At 49.6% G+C, this 25,127-nt stretch overlaps 1 protein-coding gene across 7 annotated transcripts in view; it reads right to left on the reverse strand.

The window, feature by feature from the left end:
- Positions 1–25,127, reverse strand: part of CELF1 (CUGBP Elav-like family member 1) — a 427,681-nt gene that overhangs the window by 83,171 nt on the left and 319,383 nt on the right. For 4 of the 7 annotated variants that reach the window (XM_078684498.1, XM_078684496.1, XM_078684499.1 and 1 more), the window contains exons 11-13: positions 3,948–4,058; positions 3,008–3,259; positions 2,384–2,527 (exon numbers count right to left, since the gene is read on the reverse strand). In XM_078684498.1, coding sequence (XP_078540624.1) covers positions 2,384–2,527; positions 3,008–3,259; positions 3,948–4,058 — 507 coding nt within the window. The remainder of the gene's footprint in view (positions 1–2,383; positions 2,528–3,007; positions 3,260–3,947; positions 4,059–25,127) is intronic. The other 3 variants (XM_078684502.1, XM_078684500.1, XM_078684501.1) reach the window with 1 other exon arrangement.

A 25,127-nucleotide genomic window follows, 5' to 3' on the forward strand; every position in this document is an offset into this window, starting at 1 on the left:
CCTCGTTGCAGTCTATGGAGCCTGAAAAAAGAAGTTGCTGGCAGGCGACCAGTGAAGAAGTTCGTGGTGATCCAAGCCTGGATCAGTGAAGAGGAAGACCTGTAAGCAGAGGGGACCAAGTTCTGAATCACTAGCCAGTGATCAAGTGGGCACCAGAGTGGCACCGGGTGAAGTCACCTCGACCAGGTGAGTGGGCGACGCTGGGCTCTGCAGTCTCTCGGACCAGGAGGCGTTGTCGGCGACCAGGATGGAGGTGCGAGCTGTCCCACGGTGGTATCTGCTGTCGACGTCGCTGGACCCAGGATTGGGGCAACAAGTCTTGGCAAATGCAAGCCCACGCGGTGGACTTAAAATGGCGTCTGGAGTGGACCAGGAGGGTCCAGGGGGCTTCTCTGATGGAGGGAAGCAAGGGCCAGTCTGGAGCAACCAGACCAGCGGTGTTGTCGTCGTAGGTCGTCGTCAGGAGGGCCACTAGCCAACGAGCAAGTGACCTGGACAACGCGGTGAGCAGCAAAGAGGAGAAGGGCCCCACGCAGATCTCGTGGATGCAGGGGGGCTGAACTTCGGTGCTGGAGCTGCTCTTACCCCAAAGCACTCAGTCGAGGGTCACTCGGTGGTCGTGCTGGACAAGCGTCGTGCAGTTTTGAAGATGGCCGGTCCCTCGAGGTCTCGTCACACCCACGGATCACAGCTGGGCTGATGATGCAGGTTGAGGTCAGAGGTGCCAGGGAAGCCGGTTCTCGTCGTGCTGGGCAGTCTTGATCCGGAGGAGAGACTTACAGCAGACCGCGATGCTTGGATGGTGCCTGCTGCTGCAGGGTGACTACTCCTTAGTCACAAGGGAGAAATCTTAGGAAGAGTCTTGAGTTCCTTTCGCAGAAAGTCGGTTCAGGATTCAAAGATGATCTAATTTGGAAGGGGGCCAGTTCCTACCTTTATCCTGCAAAAAGGGGCTGGCACGCGACTAAGTCCTGCCCTATGGGTGGGACTAGGAGGGGGGTGGTTACACCCCTCTCCTTTGGCGGGCTTTTCCCCAGAGCAGGGGCTGGAGTGCCTCTGGAACTGGTTCAAGCCGGCCTATGCACAGTGAGCACCGGGGTGCCACTTGCAGTCACCTTCCTCTAAAGCCCTGCCTACCTGGGATACACAAAATCCTGTCTGGGACGGTGCTGGCACCGCCCCTGACAGGAAACACTTTGTCCATGCCTCCGTTGCTGGAAGGACTCCCAGCAGCAGGAGGGCAGACTTGTGTCTCGGTGGCAGCATCTATTTTGTGGAGCTGAGGCTTCGTTAAACTTTAACCGGGGTTACAGGCTACCAACATGTCTTCTCCCTCTAGAGGGGTGGAATGCTACCCCCGTCGCCAGAACTGGCGAGGGGGTAGTATTCCAAAGCGTATGACACCTTACACGACATGTTTAGATAATGTCAGACCAAAGTTACCATAACCGCGAGGATTATAAGGCACTTAAGAGTATATGGTCTGACGCTATCATGGAAACGGCTAAGGGATAGATCCCGAAAGCCGCAGACAGGCTCAGCTCGTGCCAGAGCACCATCTCACACGATTCCAAGCACTCTGCCTTCAGGATTGTTAAGGCCTGCCATAGGAGTGACTGATAGGAGATCTGTGTGTCCATTTGAGGGTTAGATATAGGTATACTATATCTATAGCAAAGGGTGAGTACACCACCTTGCCCCAGCTGTCGTGCAGCCAGTTGTGTCAGTTTAGTTAGTCAGCCCAGGGGTGGCATAATACATGCTGCAGCCCCTGGGAGACTCCTGGGTGCACCTCTGCCCTGGGTACAGGGACTTGGAGAGGGCCCAGTGCCAATTCAGTACCTGGGTACAATTTGCAATAGAGAGAACAGCTAGGCTGTGGGTCTGATTAGCAGGCCCACAGCCAGGGAAAGTCGTAAACCAGTGAAGCAAAAAGCAAAAATCTGGGTGATCATAGGATTGCAGACCCTACTCTCCTACATGCAGTGAAAGAGAAATTATGAATATAGGGAAAAGGAAGGAAGCGTGAAAATAAAGGATGAATGAAAACATGCATGGAAGGCTGAAATGCTTAAAAAGTTTTTTAAAAAGGTGGATTGAAAATGGATGGAAGGGAAAACTCTTGCAGGCGGAGGACCAGTGTGCTTGCTTTGCTCTTGTCATTACGAGTATGGTTCATTGTGGGAGGGCGTTTCAATCTTCTGATGCCACCTTGAAAGTACCCACAAAAGAACAATGGAAGCACACAAGAGGATGCAAATGCTTTCCTGACCTCTACATGTGGAAAGAACCCGTTTAATGGGATGCAAGCAAAGAGCACTATATTTGATTACAAACAAGAATGTCTAGACACTCAACAAAATACAAACACATTAGGACCTACCAAAACACTTGCTGAGGTTCGTCTGCTTATCGATGAAAACTTTGGCGGATACAACATTGCCAAATGGCATAAACATTTGCAGAATGTCCTGGTCTCCAAACTCCTGGGGCAGATGATAGATGAACAGATTGGCTCCCTCTGGACCTTTAAAACAGTTAATTGAAAACAGATCTGAGACAAGACGATCACAAGCAAAGCACTTCGAGAGGTTCATTGCTCTACTCTCATCTGCACTACAGGAGATCTTTTCCAATATATCAGGAGTGCAGCTCGGACTCCCATTTAGGTTGAGTTTGGAGACAAGAGTGACCTCGCACTATATGCTCAACTCAGTCAGTGGACAACAGTTTTCCTAACCTGGTTTACAGCTTTGGAAGCGCCATGAACAACATCCGAACAAAGAATATGCCTGACTATTAGCATCTCCCTCCCCCTTTTTTTTTTTAGCACAATAGCACCCTTAAAAGAAAGCAAACAATCCCTGCACCCAGATAATTTACATGTGGAGGCCACTAACCTGATCATTAGACTGTTACTATTATAACCTTCCCACTTTTGTGCTTCTCATCCTGCGCATTTTCCCTACCCCCAAATAGTCTTAATCTTCGAAAAGGGCATCCTCACCAGCCTCTGTGTCCTCTCCACGTCTCTGGCTGTAGAGTGTAGGGAATCGCGTGTTCCACCTACCTTCCTTCTGGCTCCCTGCTGCTGCCCCGAGACCTTGGTGTGAGAGCAAGCTCTGATTATATAGTGAGGGTAGCGCAGCAGCAGCATACTGCTGAATGCCAGAGTAGGCCTGGGAAAGTGCCTCCATGGTACTGCCTGTGCCATTGGAGAGGCCGCTGTTACCAAGCCCACCATTTAGGGCAGCCATTCCTGTAGAAATAAAGCACGAATATTAGAACACTCACATGATCTGTGTACACAGCACGAGTAAACAAAACGCACCTGGAATTAATGAGATACAGCAGGCATGGAGGGTCTGGGTTGGATTTTCGGGTTTACAGCATAAGATACAATTCACATTGAATAAATGTAAAGAGTACACAGCCTTGGTTTAATCAGATCCTGCCATGGCTACGACTTTCACTGGCCATCAAGACACATGTCATCTCTGCCCCAAGGCATCAGCACATATCTAATACAGCCTTTGTGCCCCACACAGTTTGTACACTCCGGTTAAATAACGTGTCACAAGAAAGGGCAACAGTGGAAGGGAAGAACAACAATGTTTGAGGGTGCTGGAGCGAGAAAGCCAGGGACAACGTATGTACTTGTGGGACACTGCAAATAAAAGTCAAAAAGTAAGATTACCAATGATAACGCAGGAATATAAATACAAAAGTAATTAGACAAATGAAGGGGAATTAAAGATTTACAGGTAGGAGTTGGAACACTTGCCACGGAGAGATAATATTCAGGAGGAACAAATTCCACTGAAAATAGAACGGTATAGATTCATGGGACAGGAAGACTCTTGTCTAACTTCCTTCCTTTCCACATGTCCTTTTGCCCAGGCATGCATCTGTAGTCACTGCGTGATCTATTCTGCTCACTGCTGTACCTGCTAAGGAGCCCATGTTGAGGCCACCAGTGGCTCCGGCCAGCGACTGCAGTGCTCCAAGTGATGCCATGTGGTTCGCAGAACTACTGCTACTGGAGCTGGGGTTGGAACCTGCAGGGTAAGAAATGTAACAACATTTATTCTATCCATCCAACCAGTACTTGTGTGAACCCTCTGCACATGGAGCGGCAGACCTGAACTCTCTCTGCCGGTGTGTGCTTGACATCAATTACTCTAGCATGTTCACACACCCCACCCCCGCCAATCACCAAACCCACTGCTGCAAACCAAGTACCCCATACAGATGTCTACAGCTTTCTCGTTCACACTTACTAAAACCTATAGTGAGGCACATTCGTGGGTCACTTGCCAGTATCTGATGTGGGGGACTGCATTTCACTAATGGGGCCTCTAAGGGCCACAACATTACAGCAAAAACAAAATACCTCCATTTGTATGTTTTTACCAAATAGTTCTCAAACGGTTCCTTAGGAACACATTTAAAGTCACAACCGAATCCAAAAGCCAAAGTGGAGTGGAAGAATCACCTCAACGCTCCTCTTCAAAAAGGAAGCAAAATCATTCCTGATGAGCAAATTCCTACCTTAAAATCCACACAAACACAGGCCAGCTTCAACTTCGATATCGAAGAAGAGACTTTCTCAAGTCCGATTGAACTCCCTATCGCAGAGCTGTTCTCTACTCTGCCTGTATCCCCCAAACTTTATTATGTCCTTGTTGTTACTTATTTGCGTTGTTGTTGGAAATGGGATCCCTGGCTGGCCAGGGCTTTCGCCAAAGTCAGTCAGAGACCACCACTCCCAAGTCAGGGCAAGGGAGTTACACGCCAAGATAACCCCTGCTCACCCTCTAGGTAACGTGGCACGAGCAGCAAGGCTAAACTTGGAGGCGATGTGAGTTAAGTATTTGCGCACGCACCCCAGCAACAACACCCAGGACCCACCACAAAGGAAACTCCACACAAGGTTATATAAAAATAGCCTTTGTATTACACCAAAACACCTTAGATAAAACACACACTTTACAATGTGCCAGAGGCACGGGCAGAATTTACAAGGGATTATTTACAAGACAGGGCCACCTGGACCACTGTCAGGAATCAGCACTTTTAGAAGTAACAATACAATACTTGTAGGCCTAGAACTTAGAACATAGAGCCTATCGGACAGTACCTTCCGTCCTGGTTGCACGGGATAATGCGAGTGATCTCCTCAGTAGGCTTGAGCGGGCGGCCCAGCGAAGCGGCACGACTCAGGGGAGAGTGGTGCGGCTCGAGGCTTGAGCGGGCGGCCGGCATGGTACAAGCGTTTCTCTGGGGCGACCAATGTGTGCGGCTCAGAAGAGGAGGGGAAGGCAGGATGCGGGCGACCCAGCGAAGCGGCGCGGCTCAGGGGAGAGCGGCGCTGCTCGAGGCTTGGACGGGCTGCCGGCACGAGCTGCCGAGGGGAACGAGCGAGGCACACTTCAGCGAGGCCCCAGGGGCCCAGGGAGATCAGACAAGTCCCAGCAATTTGTCAGGGAAGGCACCATAGAGTCCACTGGTCCTGGGACTCTGGTCAGGGGGCAAGCTTAGTATCAAGCCCTTGGGATCACTTATAACAGAAAATCACTGTAGCACAATATAAAAATAGAGCACACAACCAGTAACTACTGGTAACCAGGATCTCACTAGCACCACCTGCACTAGGGAGAAAACAACCACCTCAGTATCAAAATACAAGTAGGGGCATAGACCTGGGGACAAAACACATGATGCAATGCATACATTCAGAGGTGTAAAGGAGGCACATGACGCATCATCAACACATTCAGAGGTGCAGCGCAGGAGAACACATGATGAATAATCTACCCATTCAGAGGTGTAAGAGAAACACATGACGCATCAACACGTTCAGCGGTGTAAGGAACAAGGCGCATGATGCATCAACAACACATTCAGAGGTGCAGCAAAGAGCACTTTGCAGAAATCACATTAACATGAACTTACATCAAAGTCCAGGGTCCAGGTTGCGCCACTGCGCCAAGACCTAAACGTAGCAGCTGCCCACTACTTGCTGGGCAGCTGAGGGACAGAACAGGGGGCCTAAACGCTGCAGCTGGCACTAAGTGCTGCGCAGCTGGGGAAAGGCCAGGGATGAAGGAGTGCGCCTCACTCCTAAAGTCCACAGTACATGTCCCTAGGGAAAGAAATACCTACACGGTGCAGCTGCCCACTACTTGCTGGGCAGCTGGAAACACATCTGCGCCAGGGGCCCTCACTGGCCCCTCAGGAACAAAAACTGCATCAACGGTGGGAGCCCTCTGGGCTCTAGAACATCACTTGCCCATCGTTGGAGCCCTCTAGGCTCTGCACACACTAAGCAATGCCCCTGAGCCTCTCTGGGCTCGAGCAAATGTGGTGCCAACGTTGGAGTCCCCCCTCCGGGGACTCGAAATCGATAAATGCCCTCTAGAGCCTCTGTGGCTCTGCAAACACTTGTGGCGCCTTCTTGAGCCTCTCCGGGCTCATGAAGCAAGGAAATGCCCCCAACGAGCCCTCTAGGCTCGAAGAACAACTACTGGGGGCCGTGGGAGCGGCCCTCTGTCAAACGGGGCCGCTCAGCGTTGTGAGGGAATCCCTCACGCACTTTCACCACCCCCGGGGCAGCCCTACTCACCGGCTACTCTCCGGAGGCGGCGACTCCTCGCGGCGTTAGCTCCTCTCTGCTGGGCTCTTCTGGGTGGCGGCTCCTCTCGAGAGCTCCCGTTCCTCGGGGGCTCTCTCCACTCTTCTCCCTCTCTCCCTGGGGCTCTCCCTCACTCCGGGGAGCCCCGGGCTGCAGGGATTCGGCCGGCTTTCTCTTTCCTCTTTCCCCGGTGGCAGAGGCAGCCAATCGGGGCGCGGCGGCAGGCGGGACTTCCCTCCAAAACCGGAAGTCCCGCCCCGCGTCAGGCACCGTTGTGCCTGGCTTCCTGTTTTCCCGGCCATTGTTTTGTAACGCGGCTCGGGCCGCGGCGGTGTGTCTCGGGGGCATTAAAGAGGGGTGGCACCCTCGAAACTAAATAATAGGAAATCAAGCGAGGTAGGCACTCGCTGGGGCCCAGGGACCCCTCACAGAATAACTCGGGCAAAAGTAAAAATAAAGCGCTCCGAGCGCTAGGGAACAACACAGCGCTTTCAAGCGCTAGAGGCAGAATAAAGCGCTCCCATGCGCTATAAGGCAAATAAAGCGCTCCTTGCGCTAGGAGGGGAAAGAAAGGACTTTCAGGCGCTTGGAGGGTAAATACAGCGCTCCCAAGCGCTATGGCAAACAAAGGTCCAGCAAAAGTCCCTCTGGCATCCAGGAGTTGGGCAGGGCAAAGAAGCCCGACAAGTCCAGGGACAAGCACAGCAGAGAAAAGTCCTCCAGGGCATCAGTAGTCCAGGGGCTGGGCAGGGCCCAGGGAGGCAAGCCTTCCCCTGGGCCCAAGCACCAACAGTCCCTGGCAAGATTCAAGTTGGGAACAAGAACATTTTTCAAGAGGTCACAGCCTCTTTTTATACAGACAAATCCTTTGTCTAAGGGTGCAGGGTGGGGGAGAAACCAGTCGCAGCTGGTTCTGGAGCACTCTTGATGGCCCAACCACCCATTTCTATTCACTGGCAGGACTTGGGTCATTAGACGAACCACAGGGGGGCGGAGCCAGCATTGTGTGGGGAAAACCCAGCCCATCCAGGACACAGGTACACTCCTCCCACACATCACTCATGCTAATCTCACACTCACCACCGGGCAGACCCATCCAGACTTCCTGGAGCCTGGCATGCCAGCCAGCTCCAGCCAATCACGCTCCAGCACCCTCACTGCACACACACAGCCATGTCTAGAAGTGGCCCTTCCCCACTAGACACACACAAGCCGCACATACCGTTGCGCAGCATTCACTCCCACGAGTTTACACATACCAAACTCGAGCCTGCACTCCCCACGCATCAGGAACTACCAGGGACACATACATTCCCCATGCATTCCTATGGCAGGGCAGGCCTATCTCACCACATGCACTCCAAGGGCGCACGCACTTTACACTGCGCCACAGTGTCAAAGTGCGCAAAGACCAGAAATCACTATAATTTAAGGCAAAAAGTTCTGGGGTGAACCTGCCAGAAGGCCCAAGTCCAACAGTTGTTTTTATCTGTTTTGTTCGTAACAAATGTGCTTTTCTTTCCCTGCTCACTTTGTAAAGCGCTCTGCTACCCAACCTTGGGTCTGGTTCGCGCTACAGAAAACTCTAAAAATAAAATAAAGTGCAGTTGTCAAAGGGAATGGATGCAACAGTTACGTCATGTCAACCACAGCAGGGAGAGATGGGTAAAGCCCTTTCATCGGGGTACTGTGGAAAAGTAAATTTTGCCATGTTCTGTGTCCCTACGCGTCCTCCATCATATGTTATCTGTGCATGATTAATATGCATATGTATTCCCCATGTTTGATTAAAGACGCAATTACAGTTGTGTCCACCTCTAGTATGTCAGTTTCCAGTTCTCGTGAATACTACGAATATCAGGCCTATGTAAAGTAATGTTGCCACGTTTCTCAGTGTGCACGTTATTCTATTGAAAAGTCCCCGTTTCTAGGCCTCAAAAGGGCCCGGACACCAGATTCAGCTCCTGTCTCCTGAAGCCTCGCTGAGTAGCGATACAGCCCCCACCTGTATCCTCGACCCTTCACTTACTTCCTGCCTCGCAGTGCCCGGCTCAGCCTAGCTCTGCCTCTAAGTCTGCCAAGAGTATGTTATGATTCCAGTTATCAGTTCAGCCCTCCTTCTCTGCATTCCTAAGCTACTGAACTGCATCAATAGTTTCCGTCATTGTCTAGCCTTTACGTCTCCATGTAAGAGAAATACTGCATTTAATGGTCATTTAATATTCTTCATCACGCACTACATGTAGAATAATGCATGCTCTAGTCTTAGAGTCTGTTCGCCTTTACCCCGATAACTTTTGGATTCTATCAACATGTTCTCTAAACATCAGATACTAGATACTGTTTAGGTACATGTCGCCCTGACTCTCCAGACTTCAGTCTCTGCTCCTAGCACAGAGTTCGTAGCCCCCAGCTTCTCCTAGTAACACGTCATTGCCAGTTTGCGCGCACCATTAGGTCAGAGGTCCCGGCTCCTTAGGTAGCCCCCTCCATGTTTCCGCCCCATTCATGACATATTCTGTTACGTTTGCATCACATGTCTATGTATACGCCTCTGTTACACCTACTTTCACCCTTATCTTTCGCGACTGCTACGCGTCACACCCTTTGCTCCACCCACTGCTCCGCCTATCGTATGTATTATAATGCAACTGTTTTAGTATATATGATCGTGCACTGTTATTAAATGTTACGCCGATTACGCCGATTCCGATCCTGCCCCCGGCAGCGCTGCCATCCTATTCCTGTGCAGGTTGTCCTGTTCCTGTCCTTATGCTGTATTAAACCTGCAAAACTCCTACTACCTCGAATCTTGACTCTTATTTATTGAGCTATCTGTTATTCATTTATTTATTCAAAAATAGAGGTATTATTTATTTATTTACCACATAATGGCGCCCGAATAGGGACTTGCCCTTTCCCCACGCGTCGGTGAAGCCACGCCGACCCCCTGACCCTCTGCAGTCGTGACGGAACTCTTCTGCGCACCGGCAGATATTTCTGCTTCAAGTATCCCTCAGGCCCACGGAGGAGACGGAGGAGGCGGTCCAGCATCCAGACGAGACGGTGGAGGAACGCGGCGAGTCCCGACCAGAGCCCAAGCCGAGAGTCCAAGGTCCGAGGTATCCGGAGGCCCACCCGTAACAGAAGTCCGAAGTTCGTCCGTCCGGCGTCCAAGCATTCCCGTCCAGTCTGAGGCCTTCCGTTCTTGCTGCCCGGTGAGTACCATTACTGGGGTAGTATGTAGACAGGGTCGATCTAATTGACTCTGGTCCGTGGGTTGGTGGTACACAGACCCACAAAACGAAGTGTCCACTTCGGTGGATGCGGGTCCTGACGTGTCTCTTTATGAGACCGGTAAGTTTCGTACTGTTTCAGCAGTGCATCTAGTTTCTGTTCTAGTCAGTTCTGTTCTCGAGAAAATTCATGTATTCTGTTTTCCGTATTCCAGGTGGTATTCTGTTCGAACTGTTATTTTAAATGTTCTTCACGTACTTTGATGTCGTGGTATGAGTGTGAAGTAGTTATCGTGTTTATTATGTATTGTATTGTGTCCAGATTATAGTTCAGTCATGCCGCTCTTTTCAAAACTGCGTCAGTTGAGAACTAGAAAAGGTCTGCTAGAAGCAGCAGTTCCTGTCCCGCCTAGGGACAGTCCAGGTCATTTTATGTATCAGAAGCATGGCATAAGCGCCATATTGTATCTAGATTTATGGGTCGAGTATACCAAACAGTTAGAGGAAAAGTATAGATGGCCTGTGTCAGGCACATGGGATGCCGAGTGCATCATGAGAGTAGAAGAAGCATTATGGAAAAAGAAAGCCAGACAGTCACAGAAAGATGCCATCGAGTTATGGCGCAAAGAATCTCATAAAAGAACCGAAAAAGAAATCAGAAAGTCAGAATTAAGTAGAGAATCCTTGGAACGAGCCCAAGAAAGGGAATTAATCGAGATTGGTGAACGAGTTAAAACCGAACAGTCAGACAGACAGAGGCATGCTCTTATTAAGGGTATGTATCCTCTTCTTGCCGAGGGCTTGCCAAAAGCGACCCCGGAGGCATCCAGTAACTTTCCGCCACCACTAGATCCGACCAAGCTACGTCACAAACCGACCGCAGCTGATATTTTCATCTCGTCCTATTTGGACGACACAGTCCCAGAATATGCAAATCCTGTTACTACTCCGCCAGTCCCTGTAAATCAGGCACTTCCCGCTCCTCCAGACACCGGAGTACCTGTTACGGTACCCCCGGTCCAGCCCGCCATACAAGTCCAGTCTGCATTTCCATTTCCCACTCTGCCAGGACGAAGAGCATCAGTAGACGACTCTAGTTTAGGGGCCGCAGGGGGAGGTCCTCCTCAAACCCCGCCGCCACACAAGCGTTTAACGTTAGCCGAATTACATGCACAAGCGTCACAGCGTACGCCCAGATATCAGTCTGTTGCAGAAATAAGAAAAGCCCTTAACGAATGTGGCTATGATCCAGTCCCAGGCGAGGATAGTATGGTTTTATATTCATTACGCGTGAGAAAAGTGACCGAGTATCTAGTTACCCTACCAGATATGAAAGAAGATCTAGACAGAATATATCGTTTCATCCGTACGGGGAATGATCCAGAAAGTATTAGTGACGTCATGTGCCAAAGAAAAGTTGAAGTCCAGCTCATGCTATTAAAGTTTCTGATTAATTGTCTAATAAGGGAACAAGATTATCCTACCAAAGATCGAGCCGAAATGAAAGTCCTGACAAGGTGGAGTGATAATATAGCCGAGGGTAAGCACAAGACTATCGGTAGTATAGAGAGTATGTACAAGAAAATTCGTAAAGAAATAATAAGGTTACACGATCAACGTAAAGCAGCACAAGTAAGCGAGAAAGAAAATGACTCTTCTACAGAAGAGGTAGAGGACGAGAATCCCGACAGAATAGCGTATGTAGGAAAATCTAGATTCCCAGATCGCCATTTACGTCTAGAACACAAGCCAGTTTTTCACCATTCAGTACCAGAACAAGGTTCTCTAGAACAAGTATTTCAAGTCACCGATCACATTCTGAAATCACGAATCGGTTATAGCGAGTTAAGTACCATGCATGAACAAGAACTAGTCCGATCAGCAGTCCGATGGACTACTGATTCTACCACTTTTCCAGACGAAATAGTGGCACAAATGTTTCTGAAAATGCCCCCAGCCGAGCAGCGACTGGCGGGTATGTATATGATTCAGCACCTCATTACATTGTATGAGGGTCAACATTCTGATCCAGGTCCGTTACATGATGTCCTGAACGAGTTACTCCAGTATAAATGGAAAGGTTTAGGTACCGATTTAATTAGTGTCATTCTAGAACAGCGCCACAAATATAGTATGTTTTTGAACCCGCATTTTGTTCATGTCTCACCCCCAGAAAGTAAACCCTTTTACATAGACAGACAGAATCCGTTACGAGAAGTGCATCCAGTTAAGACAGACGGTGGTGAAATGCAACGAGTGTTTGTTTACACCCCGATCACAAAGATGGAACTCTTAGAGATGAAAAAGTTAATTCCCTGTCATGACAAAGATCCAGCAGGGTTCCACCGAGAATTAAAAGACATGCTCCGTATGGGAGAATGCACGTATCCAGATATTATTAAAATGTTAAAAGTCCTGTTGCCCGCAGGGGTATATGAGAAACTCAAGGAAAAAGAATGGGAGGTGGGAGAGAAAAAGATCGATTGGGCAGTCCTAGAAGCTGAAGACAAGGCACGAGTACCAGGTACCGGTCTTGGAGATAAATGTAAAGAATTACCAGAATTATTAATACAAGTTTTGCCCAGACTATTAGCAACTAAAAAGGAAGACTGGGATGCAATCTCAGCCTGTAAACAGAAACAAGACGAAGACACTAGTGATTTTTATTCTAGATTTGAAAAATGTTTTATCATAAACAGTGGCCTCAAGACAAGTAGTGAGTCATACCCTCATCTTTTTGTTACTAAATTAGTCGAGAATTCAAGTCCACAAGTTAAGAATCGAGTTTTGAAGGTCGAAAGTACCTGGCAAGCTAATACCCCGTCCCAGATGTTACAGATGCTTCAATATCACCAGATTAGAATCAGAGAAGAGCAAGAACATGAAAGGAAACGTATGAAAGACACGAAAATGAAAGTACTAGTTGCACAATCTGTTCCACAAGACAGTCAGAAGAGGGGTCCGAATCAAGCCAGTCATCCTGCAGTTCCCGTTAAAGGGAACTGCAATTATTGTAAACAGCCAGGTCATTTTATAAACGAGTGTGCAGTTCTGAAACACAACATAGCTACTGGTAAGACTAAAGAAAGACCACGTCTACCTAGACAAGAACAAGTTTCACAGACTCCTCAGCCACAGAATGCACCACAGACAGTTACAGCACCGCAGCCCATCGCTGCAACACAGCATGTTACACAGCAGATGTACCAGTATGCACAGTCCGAGTATCCAGAGTATCAGCCGTATTCATGAAACAGCCTAGAGAGGGAGGTAGGCTTGCCTCTCATCGAGATACCTGTAGATCAAGAAGGTCCCTATGTTCATAGTCAAGTACTAGGGAAAGACAGAAAGTTTCTGATTGATACAGGGGCAAGTAGGACCACTATAAGTCACGCCGAAGTTCCAGGGGCTCCGCTCTCAGGCTCTAGAAATGTTTCCCTTGGATTTTCAGGAAAACCTATTGTAAATGAAATTTCAAAGCCAGTTACTCTAGAAGTAGGTCCATTGTCCCGCACTACTGACCTGTTACTTACTAAGTCATGTCCAGAAAATCTATTAGGCATTAAAACACTGAAAGAATTAGGTGCAGTTATATGCTGTTCCCCAGAGGGAATACGATTGTTCCTACGTGACTTCAAGGGTCACTATGTATTACGAGATTTTGATCCCAGATTGTCTAATGTTCCGCAGCATTTATGGGCACAAGGTCCAACTGATGTAGGTTACATGCAAATCACACCCCATCGTGTGACTCTCAAGCCAGGTGTAGTGTTACCACGAATCAGACAGTACAGATTGCCACCTGAGGCTGTAGCAGCCTTATCCAAAATTATTGACGAGCTCATGGGTCAAGGAGTAGTTGTAGAAACTGACTCCAATGTATGCAATTCTCCGATCATTCCTGTTATGAAACGTACTGATCCAAATGCACCTCCAGTATATCGATTAGTGATTGATCTCCAAGAACTTAATAAATGTATTATTCCCCAGTATCCAGTTGTCCCAGATATCTCTTCCCTGTTGACAGCCATTGATTCCGAAGCTTCATTTTTCACTGTCATAGATCTCAAGAACGCATTTTTTAGTGTTCCCATTCATCCAGACAGCCAGTTTCTTTTTGGATTTTGTTTAAATGGAAGGAGCTATATGTTCACACGAGCTCCTCAAGGTTTCACAGAAAGTCCTAGTATTTACAGTCAAGCACTTAAGAGACAACTAGACAATATTCACATGCCAACTGACACTGCCCTGCTCCAGTATGTCGATGATCTACTGATCACAGCCCGTTCTGAACGTGCTTGCGAGCGAGCCTCACTTACAGTATTGTATTTCCTTGCCGAGATGGGGCACAAGGTGTCCCCTTCTAAGCTTCAATTCTGTGTCCAGCAAGTGGTCTACTTAGGACACTTACTGTCCAAGAGGGGTAGGCAGTTGACACCTGACCGTATCCAGTTAATAGCGAGTCTTCCTCAGCCCAAGACCCAGAAGGAGGTACGTGCTTTTATTGGCCTCACTTCTTACTGCAGACAATGGATTCCTCAGTATGCATTTCTAGCCAAGCCACTGATACAGTTAACGACACAGGAGGCAGCCGTATCGACTGTCCTCCCTTGGACATCTGAACATACACTTAGTTTTAATGAGTTAAAGAAAGCCCTATGTCAAGCTCCGGTTCTAGCTACACCGAACTACAGTAAGCCTTTTACACTTTTTGTCACTGAACGCGAAGGTACAGCATTATCTGTCCTCACACAAGACCAAGCAGGACAATACAAGCCCTGTGCTTATTTTTCGAGCACATTAGATCCTGTAGCCCAGGCTCTGCCTGCGTGCCTCAAGTCAGTTGCAGCCACAGCCCTAGCTATCAGACAAAGTGATTCCATAGTTTTAGGACACTCCCTGACAGTACAAGTCCCACACTCCGTGGAAGTTCTTTTAAACCGAACACAAACTCAGCACTTGACAATTGCACGTTTAACAGGTTATGAATTGACACTGTTTCAGCCACACATAGAAATCAGACGCTGCAACGTCCTAAATCCTGCTACACTGTTACCATCAGTTAATCCAAATCCTGCCACACACGATCGCACAGCCAAGCTTACAGCTCAGACTCCAGACATTCCAGTTAATAAGACACCGACATACACTCCAGATCTGACTACCTGTATGACAGTTAAGGACCCTACTCAAGATGTCATAGATATCCAGTTACATGCTACTCCCGATGAAATCAAGAAATGGTCCGAACAAGGAGGGGTCCAGACAGATCAGGGATGGGTAACGAAGGGTAAAGCCACATGGTTTCTCCCCGACTCTATGGTTCAAGTCATTATCAATACCGCACATAGTCCAGCACATCTAGGAGAGAAAGCTATGTTAGACAGTATCCAGAATATTTGGTTCAACAAGCATCTACGAGCTGCAGCCAAGCAGAAAGTCCGTACCTGTATGATATGTTGTCAGTTCAATCCAGGTAAAAGTGTCCCGGTGGAACAAGGTGGATTCCAGCCCCCTGACCACCCTTTTGAAGTCCTCCAGATGGATTATATTCAGATGGAGCGATGTCGAGGTTTCAAGTATGTCCTTGTAGTTGTATGCGCTTTGTCCAGGTGGACAGAAGCATATCCAGTTCCAGATTACACAGCCGCGACTACTGCCAGGCAGTTGGTTCGTGAGTTCTTCCCCCGTTATGGACTCCCTAGAGTCGTGTATTCTGACAACGGCCAGCCATTCTCATCTGAACTCATGAAGCATGTTTCCCTGTTGTTAGGGTACCAGTGGAAGTTCCATTGTGTACGCCATCCTGAAGCAGCCGGTCTCGTAGAGAGACATAATCAGACCCTGAAAATCCGAATTGCAAAGGTTTGTCAAGAGAAAGGTGTGGACTGGCTAGTAGCTCTGCCAGTCGCTTTGTTCTATATGCGCATGGTCGCACATTCCAGATCAGGTCTGTCCCCGTATGAGGTCATTTTCGGCCGTCCCCCTAACATGTGGGGTACACCTAGACCTCGAAGTATTACCGATGTTTCAAGTAGTATGCTGACAGATTACCTAGCTTCCTTGATGTCTGCCCTCAACTCTTGTCGTTCACAGGTTGCCGCCGCATTTCCAGACAATACTGAGGTGGCACCGCATGAAATCGTTCCCGGATCCATGGTCCTAGTGCGAAATTTCGATCGCTCAAGTCCACTGGAGCCTCGCTGGAAGGAGCCCCGACAGGTCCTCCTCGCCACCCGTACAGCCGTGAAGTTGGAGGGACGCAAAGGCTGGGTGCATCTTTCGCATATTAAAAATTTTTATGGATTGAAGCCAGTCTCAAAGAACATTTCCCAGGATTCTAAAGACTGCCAAAGTACTATTCTTAAGGACTGTCCCGCAAAAGACATTGCTACGAACCCTTCCCAGTTAGAGACAACTCCGCAACAGGAGTATAAGCTCAAGTTAAGGTCTAGTAAAATAAGTCAGCCAGTTTGATTGTCTAAGTCCTCCCCTAGGTGAAACGGTTAGACCGGTTTCTGACATGTATAAAATAGACCCCCATAGTGAGAGAGTTAGTCAAAACTCAATCCGATGTATCGTTTTTCTATGTTTCATATTATTTCTCAGTATTATGATTTCCTGCACCAGTTATGCATTTTACCTGTATTTTCCAGTTTCTCATGTAAATAAGTCTTCTAATGTTACAGTAGAGCACACGTTTAGTGATCTGCCTCCTCATGAACTCTCTTACCGCCTCGCTATGCGTAATAATTCTTTTATCCGCATGTTACATTATTCACACCAGACCAGCAATGCCACTAATTGTTGGGTGTGTGGTCGACTCCCCCCTTTCCAGACACCGAAGGGAGTTCTGCCACTCTTTCCTTATCCATTTTCACATAATGGTTCGTGTGGAGCATGGTCCACGTTAACGTCATCCTCAACAGATATGTCTTTTGTAGGAAGGTAGATCCCTGACTATGGTTGCCCCCAACTTTTTTTGCCTGGTGTTTTGCTGGTTTTCTGACTTAGTTGACCTGGGACCCTGCTATTCAGGGCCCCAGGCCTACTGCTCTCTCTGTAAAATGGATTCCATGTACCTTAGGTACATATCTAAATTGGATATTGAGTCACCTTATCAGCCCCTGTACAGTGTACCTTAGGTACCCAGGGCATAGGTGTACCCAGGGCCTACCAGGGGCTGCAGCATGTATTATGCCACCCCTGGCTGGCCATCCAAATCTGACACAACTGGCTGCACGACAGCTGGGGCAAGGTGGTGTACTCACCCTTTGCTTTAGATATAGTATACCTATATCTAACCCTAAAATGGACACACAGATCTCCTATCAGTCACTCCTATGGCAGGCCTTAACAATCCTGAAGGCAGAGTGCTTGGAATCGTGTGAGATGGTGCTCTGGCATGAGCTGAGCCTGTCTGCGGCTTTCGGGATCCATCCCTTAGCCGTTTCCATGATATCGCATACCATATACTCTTAAGTGCATTATAATCCTCGCGGTTATATGCCAACTCTGGTATCGCTTTATCAAAACATGTCGAGTAAGGTGTCATACGAATTGGAATACTAACCCCTCGCCAATTCTGGCGACGGGGTTAGCATTCCACCCTTCTAGAGGGACACGACATGCAGGTAACCTATAACCCGGTTGAAAGTCAGACAGAGCCTTAGCATCCACAAAATGGATGCTGCCACCGAGACACAAGTCTGCCCTCCTGCTGCTGGGAGTCCTCCCAGAGCAGGAGATAAGGACAAAGGGTTTCCTGCCAGGGGCGGTGCCAGCACCGTCCCAGACAGGGTTTTGTGTATTGTAGGTAGGCAGGGCTTTAGAGGAAGGTGACTGCACGTGGCACCCCGGTGCTCACTGTGCATAGGCTGGCTGGAACCAGTTCCAGGGTCACTCCAGACCCTGTGCTGGGGAAAAGCCCGCCAAGGAAGTGGGTGTAACCACCCCCCTCCTAGTCCCACCCATAGGGCAGGACTTAGTCGCGTGCCAGCCCCTTTTTACAGGATAAAGGTAGAGACTGGCCCCCTTCCAAATCAGATCATCTTTGAATCCTGAAACTACTTTCTGCGAAAGGAACTCAAGACTTCTTCCTAAGATTTCTCCCTTGTGACTAAGGAGTAGTCACCCTGCATCCGCAGGCACCATCTAAGAACACTGCGGTCTGCTGTAAGTCCTTCCTCCGGAATCCGACTGCCCAGCTCGACGAGAACCGGCTTCCCTGGCACCTCTGACCTCTACCCACCTCTACAGCCCAGCTGAGAACCGTGGGTGCGACGAGACCTCAAGGGACCGGCCATCTGCAAGACTGCACGACTTCTTTCCAGCAAGCCCGCCGAGTGAATTCCTGGTGAGTGCTTTGGGGTCCGAGAAGCCCCCACCCTGAGCAGCTCCAGCACCGAAGAGCAGCCCCCCAGCATCTCCACGATCTGCGTGGGGCCCTTCTGCTTTCCGCTGCTCACCGCGTTGTTTGGCTACTAGCCCGTTGGCTTGTGGCCTCCCTGACGACGCCCGACGACATTTCTGCTGCTGGTCTGGTTGCTCCAGACTGGCCCTTGCTCCCTCCCAGAAGAGGAGCACCCCGGACCCTCCTGGTCCACTCAAGACGCCATTTTGAGTCCACCGCGTGGGCTTGAATTAGCCAAGGCTTGTTGCCCAATCCTGGGTAACTTCGACGCCAACGACTTCATCCTCCGTGGGACAGCTCGCACCTCCATCCTGGTCGCCGACAACGCCTCCTGGTCCGAGAGACTGCAGAGCCCAGCAGCGCCCACTCACCTGACTGCGGTGACTTCGCCCGGTGCCATCCTGGTGCCCACTTAATCACTGGCTAGTGATTCAAGAACTTGGTCCCCTCTGCTTTCAGGTTTCTTCTTCCTTGATCCAGGCTTGGATCCATCGAACTTTCCTTCACTGGTCGCCTGCCAGCAACTTCTTCCTTCCAGGCTCCTGGTCCGGCAACGAGATCCCCGACGTCTTTTCAGACCTATGCAGCTGCAGCCCCTGGGCTAGGTAACTTCGGCACTTCGGTGTCCCAGCATAGCCTCACTATCCTAGGGTCAGGATCCACTGTCGTTTTCTTCCTACCAGGTCGGGTTCGCCCGTGAACACTAACTTTGCCTTTTCTAGCTTCCATAGACTTTGTCCCGCATCCCGCGTGAGAGTGCACACTCTGCACCCGAGTTCCCTAGGCCTCCTGCTAGTAATCTAAAGGTTCAGTAGTCCAGTCCTAGCGATCCCAAAGCCTCTGAGAATCGTTACTTACCTGCTAGTAATTCGCATTCCACTTTGAAAGTATATGGTTTTTCGTGCCCCTCGGGCATTTGTGTAACGTGCTAACTTAAAAGTATTTTCGTAAGAGTTTTGTTGTGTGCTTAGCACCCTGTCCTCATAAAGAGTACAGGGTTGTTGTGATTCTAATAAATACATTGTTTATTTTCATAACACTTGTGTGGTGTCCTTTCACTGGGTGTTCAAGGGGTAATGTGATGGTAAAACAGCTGGCTTAACACGCCCTCTAGAGTCTTAGCCTTAGACTGCTCGGATCCATGCTACTAGGATAGCTGGTCTATAAGGTTGACTTACAACCAATCATCAATAAGGGTTGTTTGGACTGATATATAGTGATCACTAGAATAGTGAGCACTGCACATCAGGCCAACTTCTCACATTGGTGGCAGCGGTTGGGATTTGAGCTTGCTGTTGTTTTACCACGCATGCCCTAAGAATATCTTGTGAAAGATCACATAAGTACTAAAGGTACATATAACTTAGCTTAGAATACTCTGAGTTCTACTGAACCAGCTGTTGTAGCTCCTAGGGCCTAGCACACCCTAAACTACAACTCTAGCAAGGGATCAGTAGGCAAACATATAGTGTAGGTAAGTGCACCACTTACACCTCACTAGAAAAGCATGTCGACTCAGGGGGACTCTACTGAGACTCCCCTGGTCAGTGTTGACCCTCCACAGGTCACTTCAAGATATGCAGCTCTCAATTTTCAGGAGATGAGGCAACTCTGTGTCTCCAGGAAACTGAAGCAGGGGTCTAACCCCACCATTCCCTTTCTGATAGGTCTCTTAGAGACATATGATGCCAGAAAGCTCTCTCAGTTACATGAGAGCATGCCAGCCTTAGAGGGAACCTCTGGGGATCCAGACCTCCCCAACACTGATTCAGCAGTTGGGGAGGAGGGGGAGGAGGAGGATCAGGAGGAACTCTCTGGGGATGAGGTAGACAAAGGTCTTGAGGTAGTCAGAAGGCTAACTAGGACCAACTTAGACCTACTTGGGGAAGGATCTGGGGGACCCCCAGTACTGACCCTAATAAGGCCTAACCTTGGAGTTAGGAGAGATAGATCTCTTTCTAGGGACTCCAATAGATCTCTGCACTCTAATGCCTCTTCTCAGGGGAGAAGGAATCCTCCACAGAGGAGATTTACTTCCCCTCAGAGAAGGGAGCATGAAGCTAGGATGAGACAAGCTGAACTGAGGATTGAAAGGGAAGAAATTGCCCTGGCCAAAGAGAAGCTTGCCCTGGCAAGAGAGCAGCAGATGAGTGGGTTAGCTCCCACTGGTGGCAGCAATCTCCCAAGAGATAGAGAGAGGGGTTTAGATACTAAACACCTGACTAAAATAGTGCCCCCCTTTAAACAAGGGGATGACATCCAGAAATGGATGGCTGCTTTGGAGAGGGCCTGCACTGTGCAGTGCATTCCCCAGAGTCAGTGGGCAGCTATACTGTGGCTCTCCTTTGATGGCAAAGGTAGAGATAAGCTCCTCACTACTAGAGTTGAGGATGCTAACAATTACCAAGTCCTGAAAAATGCACTGGTTGATGGGTTTGGCTTAACCACTGAGCAGTACAGGTTGCTGTTCAGAGACACCCAGAAAACTCAGTCTCAGGACTGGTCAGACTTTGTTGATTGTGCCACTAAGGCTTTGGAAGGCTGGCTACTGGGTAGTAAGGTTACTGATTTCAAGGGATTGTATAATCTAATTATGAGAGAGCAAGTCTTAAATAATTGTCAGAACCAGTTATTACACCAGCACCTGGTAGACTCTGATCTGACCTCTCCCCAAGAATTGGGTAAGAGGGCAGACAAATGGGTCAGAACCAGGATTAGGCCCAAGAACCAAGGTGGTGACCAGAAAAAGGAATCAACCAAGCCTCAAGAGAAGGGTGGGAATAAATCTACAGATCAAACCACATCAGGGCCCCAAAAATCCTCTGAGGGGGGTGGGTCCCAGAATCCTTCCAATAACCAAAAGAAACCTTATTGTTATCCCTGTAAACAGGTGGGTCATTTAAAAACTGACAGCAGTTGCCCAAAGAATAACAATAAGGAAAACATACCCCCAAGTAACATTCCCAAACCTCCTGTTACTACTAGTAGTAATCCCCCAGGTGGTGGGAGTGCCCCCAAGAATTTGGGTGCATTTACTGTGGGAGTTCCTGGGGACTCTGGCCTAACCAGGTCCCCAAACTTAGATACTCTTGTCTGTGAGACTGGCATGGGGTTTGCCAACTTCACAACTTGTCCCAACACTTTGGGCAAGTACAGACAGGAGCCCCTCATCAATGGTATAAAAGTTGAGGCCTATAGAGACACAGGGGCTAGCATCACTATGGTGACTGAGAGTCTAGTCCCCTCAAGGCAACTTTTACCTGGTGCCACATACCAGGTGACCAATATTGATGGAGTACAGAGAGATCATCCCATGGCAGTGGTCAATCTCAGCTGGGGAGGTGTCACTGGCCACAAGAGAGTGGCAGTGTCACCAAACTTGCCTGTAGATTGCCTACTGGGGAATGATTTAGAGCTCTCAGCCTGGGCTGAAGTTGAGCAAGAAACCCATTCTAAAATGGTAAACACCCATGGTAAGGTTAGTGGGGCAGTGATAGCCACAGCCCCAGTCCAAGATGTCCTCCCTGAACAGGTCAGGAGGGTTGTGCCAGTCACAACCCAATCTCAGACAACTTCCTTCCCAGAACAGGTTGTCAAGGCTGTCATGGTAACAGCCCACACCCAAACTGAGCCCCCTCCTGAAAAGGTTGGGAGAGTTGTGATGGCCACAGCTCAAACTCAGACAGATAATAGTGTTGTGAAGCCTGAAACTATGGATCACTCCACTCAGACAGAGAGTATTGAGGAGGAAGAGAAATCTCCCTCCCACCAGACTTTAGGAAAAGGTCAGCCTCCTCAGGGAACTGATCTGACCCCTTGTGAAGAAACTGCCACAGAGGTAGTCAGGCCTAGCCTGGCAGAACCCCTGATGTCAGTGGACCCTTCCAAGATGGGACCCAGTCTGGAGCAGGTAACCTGCCCCTCTCTACCCTGCCTCAGTCAGCCCAGGGCTGTAGAGGCCAGGGAGGCCAGTGGTGGACCCCAAAGGGCCCCCTGTCCAAAAGAATTCCCCAATCAGCAGATTAAGGGCACTGAAGCTAGTAGTCCTAGCCAAGTGAAAATAAAACCAACTCCTGAGGGATCCCCCTTAAATTTAGTTAAGGACCTCCCACAGATGGACACTGTTGGGCACAGCCAAACCTGGGACCTGAGGGCCCCAAACCTGACCTGTCCCTCCAGTAAGCCAAACAGAGGGACCCAACCTCCAGCTGTAGGTAGCCAGAGGTTGACCCTGAGAGCCCAAAACAACTCAGTCTTGGAAAGAAAGGCCTCTATGGTGGAAAATGATTGGAGGAAGCTGAGCCCAAAATTAGTGGGGCCTCGCTTCAGTACTCCATTTCAGCACCAGCCTTTTCCTTTGCCAAAACACACCACAGGTAGAGATTCCCTATGGTGGAGACCCTCAGATACCCTTAGGGTGAGGGATTGCTTAGTGGACCATGAGATAGGGGGTAACCATGCCAGTGCTGTTACTTCCTTATATGGCCACTCAGGCAATATAGGCTTACCTGGCAAGGCTAGCCTTATCTCCTTTCGTTTGGGGGGGGTTATGTAGGAAGGTAGATCCCTGACTATGGTTGCCCCCAACTTTTTTTGCCTGGTGTTTTGCTGGTTTTCTGACTTAGTTGACCTGGGACCCTGCTATTCAGGGCCCCAGGCCTACTGCTCTCTCTGTAAAATGGATTCCATGTACCTTAGGTACATATCTAAATTGGATATTGAGTCACCTTATCAGCCCCTGTACAGTGTACCTTAGGTACCCAGGGCATAGGTGTACCCAGGGCCTACCAGGGGCTGCAGCATGTATTATGCCACCCCTGGCTGGCCATCCAAATCTGACACAACTGGCTGCACGACAGCTGGGGCAAGGTGGTGTACTCACCCTTTGCTTTAGATATAGTATACCTATATCTAACCCTAAAATGGACACACAGATCTCCTATCAGTCACTCCTATGGCAGGCCTTAACAATCCTGAAGGCAGAGTGCTTGGAATCGTGTGAGATGGTGCTCTGGCATGAGCTGAGCCTGTCTGCGGCTTTCGGGATCCATCCCTTAGCCGTTTCCATGATATCGCATACCATATACTCTTAAGTGCATTATAATCCTCGCGGTTATATGCCAACTCTGGTATCGCTTTATCAAAACATGTCGAGTAAGGTGTCATACGAATTGGAATACTAACCCCTCGCCAATTCTGGCGACGGGGTTAGCATTCCACCCTTCTAGAGGGACACGACATGCAGGTAACCTATAACCCGGTTGAAAGTCAGACAGAGCCTTAGCATCCACAAAATGGATGCTGCCACCGAGACACAAGTCTGCCCTCCTGCTGCTGGGAGTCCTCCCAGAGCAGGAGATAAGGACAAAGGGTTTCCTGCCAGGGGCGGTGCCAGCACCGTCCCAGACAGGGTTTTGTGTATTGTAGGTAGGCAGGGCTTTAGAGGAAGGTGACTGCACGTGGCACCCCGGTGCTCACTGTGCATAGGCTGGCTGGAACCAGTTCCAGGGTCACTCCAGACCCTGTGCTGGGGAAAAGCCCGCCAAGGAAGTGGGTGTAACCACCCCCCTCCTAGTCCCACCCATAGGGCAGGACTTAGTCGCGTGCCAGCCCCTTTTTACAGGATAAAGGTAGAGACTGGCCCCCTTCCAAATCAGATCATCTTTGAATCCTGAAACTACTTTCTGCGAAAGGAACTCAAGACTTCTTCCTAAGATTTCTCCCTTGTGACTAAGGAGTAGTCACCCTGCATCCGCAGGCACCATCTAAGAACACTGCGGTCTGCTGTAAGTCCTTCCTCCGGAATCCGACTGCCCAGCTCGACGAGAACCGGCTTCCCTGGCACCTCTGACCTCTACCCACCTCTACAGCCCAGCTGAGAACCGTGGGTGCGACGAGACCTCAAGGGACCGGCCATCTGCAAGACTGCACGACTTCTTTCCAGCAAGCCCGCCGAGTGAATTCCTGGTGAGTGCTTTGGGGTCCGAGAAGCCCCCACCCTGAGCAGCTCCAGCACCGAAGAGCAGCCCCCCAGCATCTCCACGATCTGCGTGGGGCCCTTCTGCTTTCCGCTGCTCACCGCGTTGTTTGGCTACTAGCCCGTTGGCTTGTGGCCTCCCTGACGACGCCCGACGACATTTCTGCTGCTGGTCTGGTTGCTCCAGACTGGCCCTTGCTCCCTCCCAGAAGAGGAGCACCCCGGACCCTCCTGGTCCACTCAAGACGCCATTTTGAGTCCACCGCGTGGGCTTGAATTAGCCAAGGCTTGTTGCCCAATCCTGGGTAACTTCGACGCCAACGACTTCATCCTCCGTGGGACAGCTCGCACCTCCATCCTGGTCGCCGACAACGCCTCCTGGTCCGAGAGACTGCAGAGCCCAGCAGCGCCCACTCACCTGACTGCGGTGACTTCGCCCGGTGCCATCCTGGTGCCCACTTAATCACTGGCTAGTGATTCAAGAACTTGGTCCCCTCTGCTTTCAGGTTTCTTCTTCCTTGATCCAGGCTTGGATCCATCGAACTTTCCTTCACTGGTCGCCTGCCAGCAACTTCTTCCTTCCAGGCTCCTGGTCCGGCAACGAGATCCCCGACGTCTTTTCAGACCTATGCAGCTGCAGCCCCTGGGCTAGGTAACTTCGGCACTTCGGTGTCCCAGCATAGCCTCACTATCCTAGAGTCAGGATCCACTGTCGTTTTCTTCCTACCAGGTCGGGTTCGCCCGTGAACACTAACTTTGCCTTTTCTAGCTTCCATAGACTTTGTCCCGCATCCCGCGTGAGAGTGCACACTCTGCACCCGAGTTCCCTAGGCCTCCTGCTAGTAATCTAAAGGTTCAGTAGTCCAG

This window comes from Lissotriton helveticus, chromosome 3_2 (assembly GCF_964261635.1).
Source record: "Lissotriton helveticus chromosome 3_2, aLisHel1.1, whole genome shotgun sequence".
Classification (NCBI taxonomy): domain Eukaryota; kingdom Metazoa; phylum Chordata; class Amphibia; order Caudata; family Salamandridae; genus Lissotriton; species Lissotriton helveticus.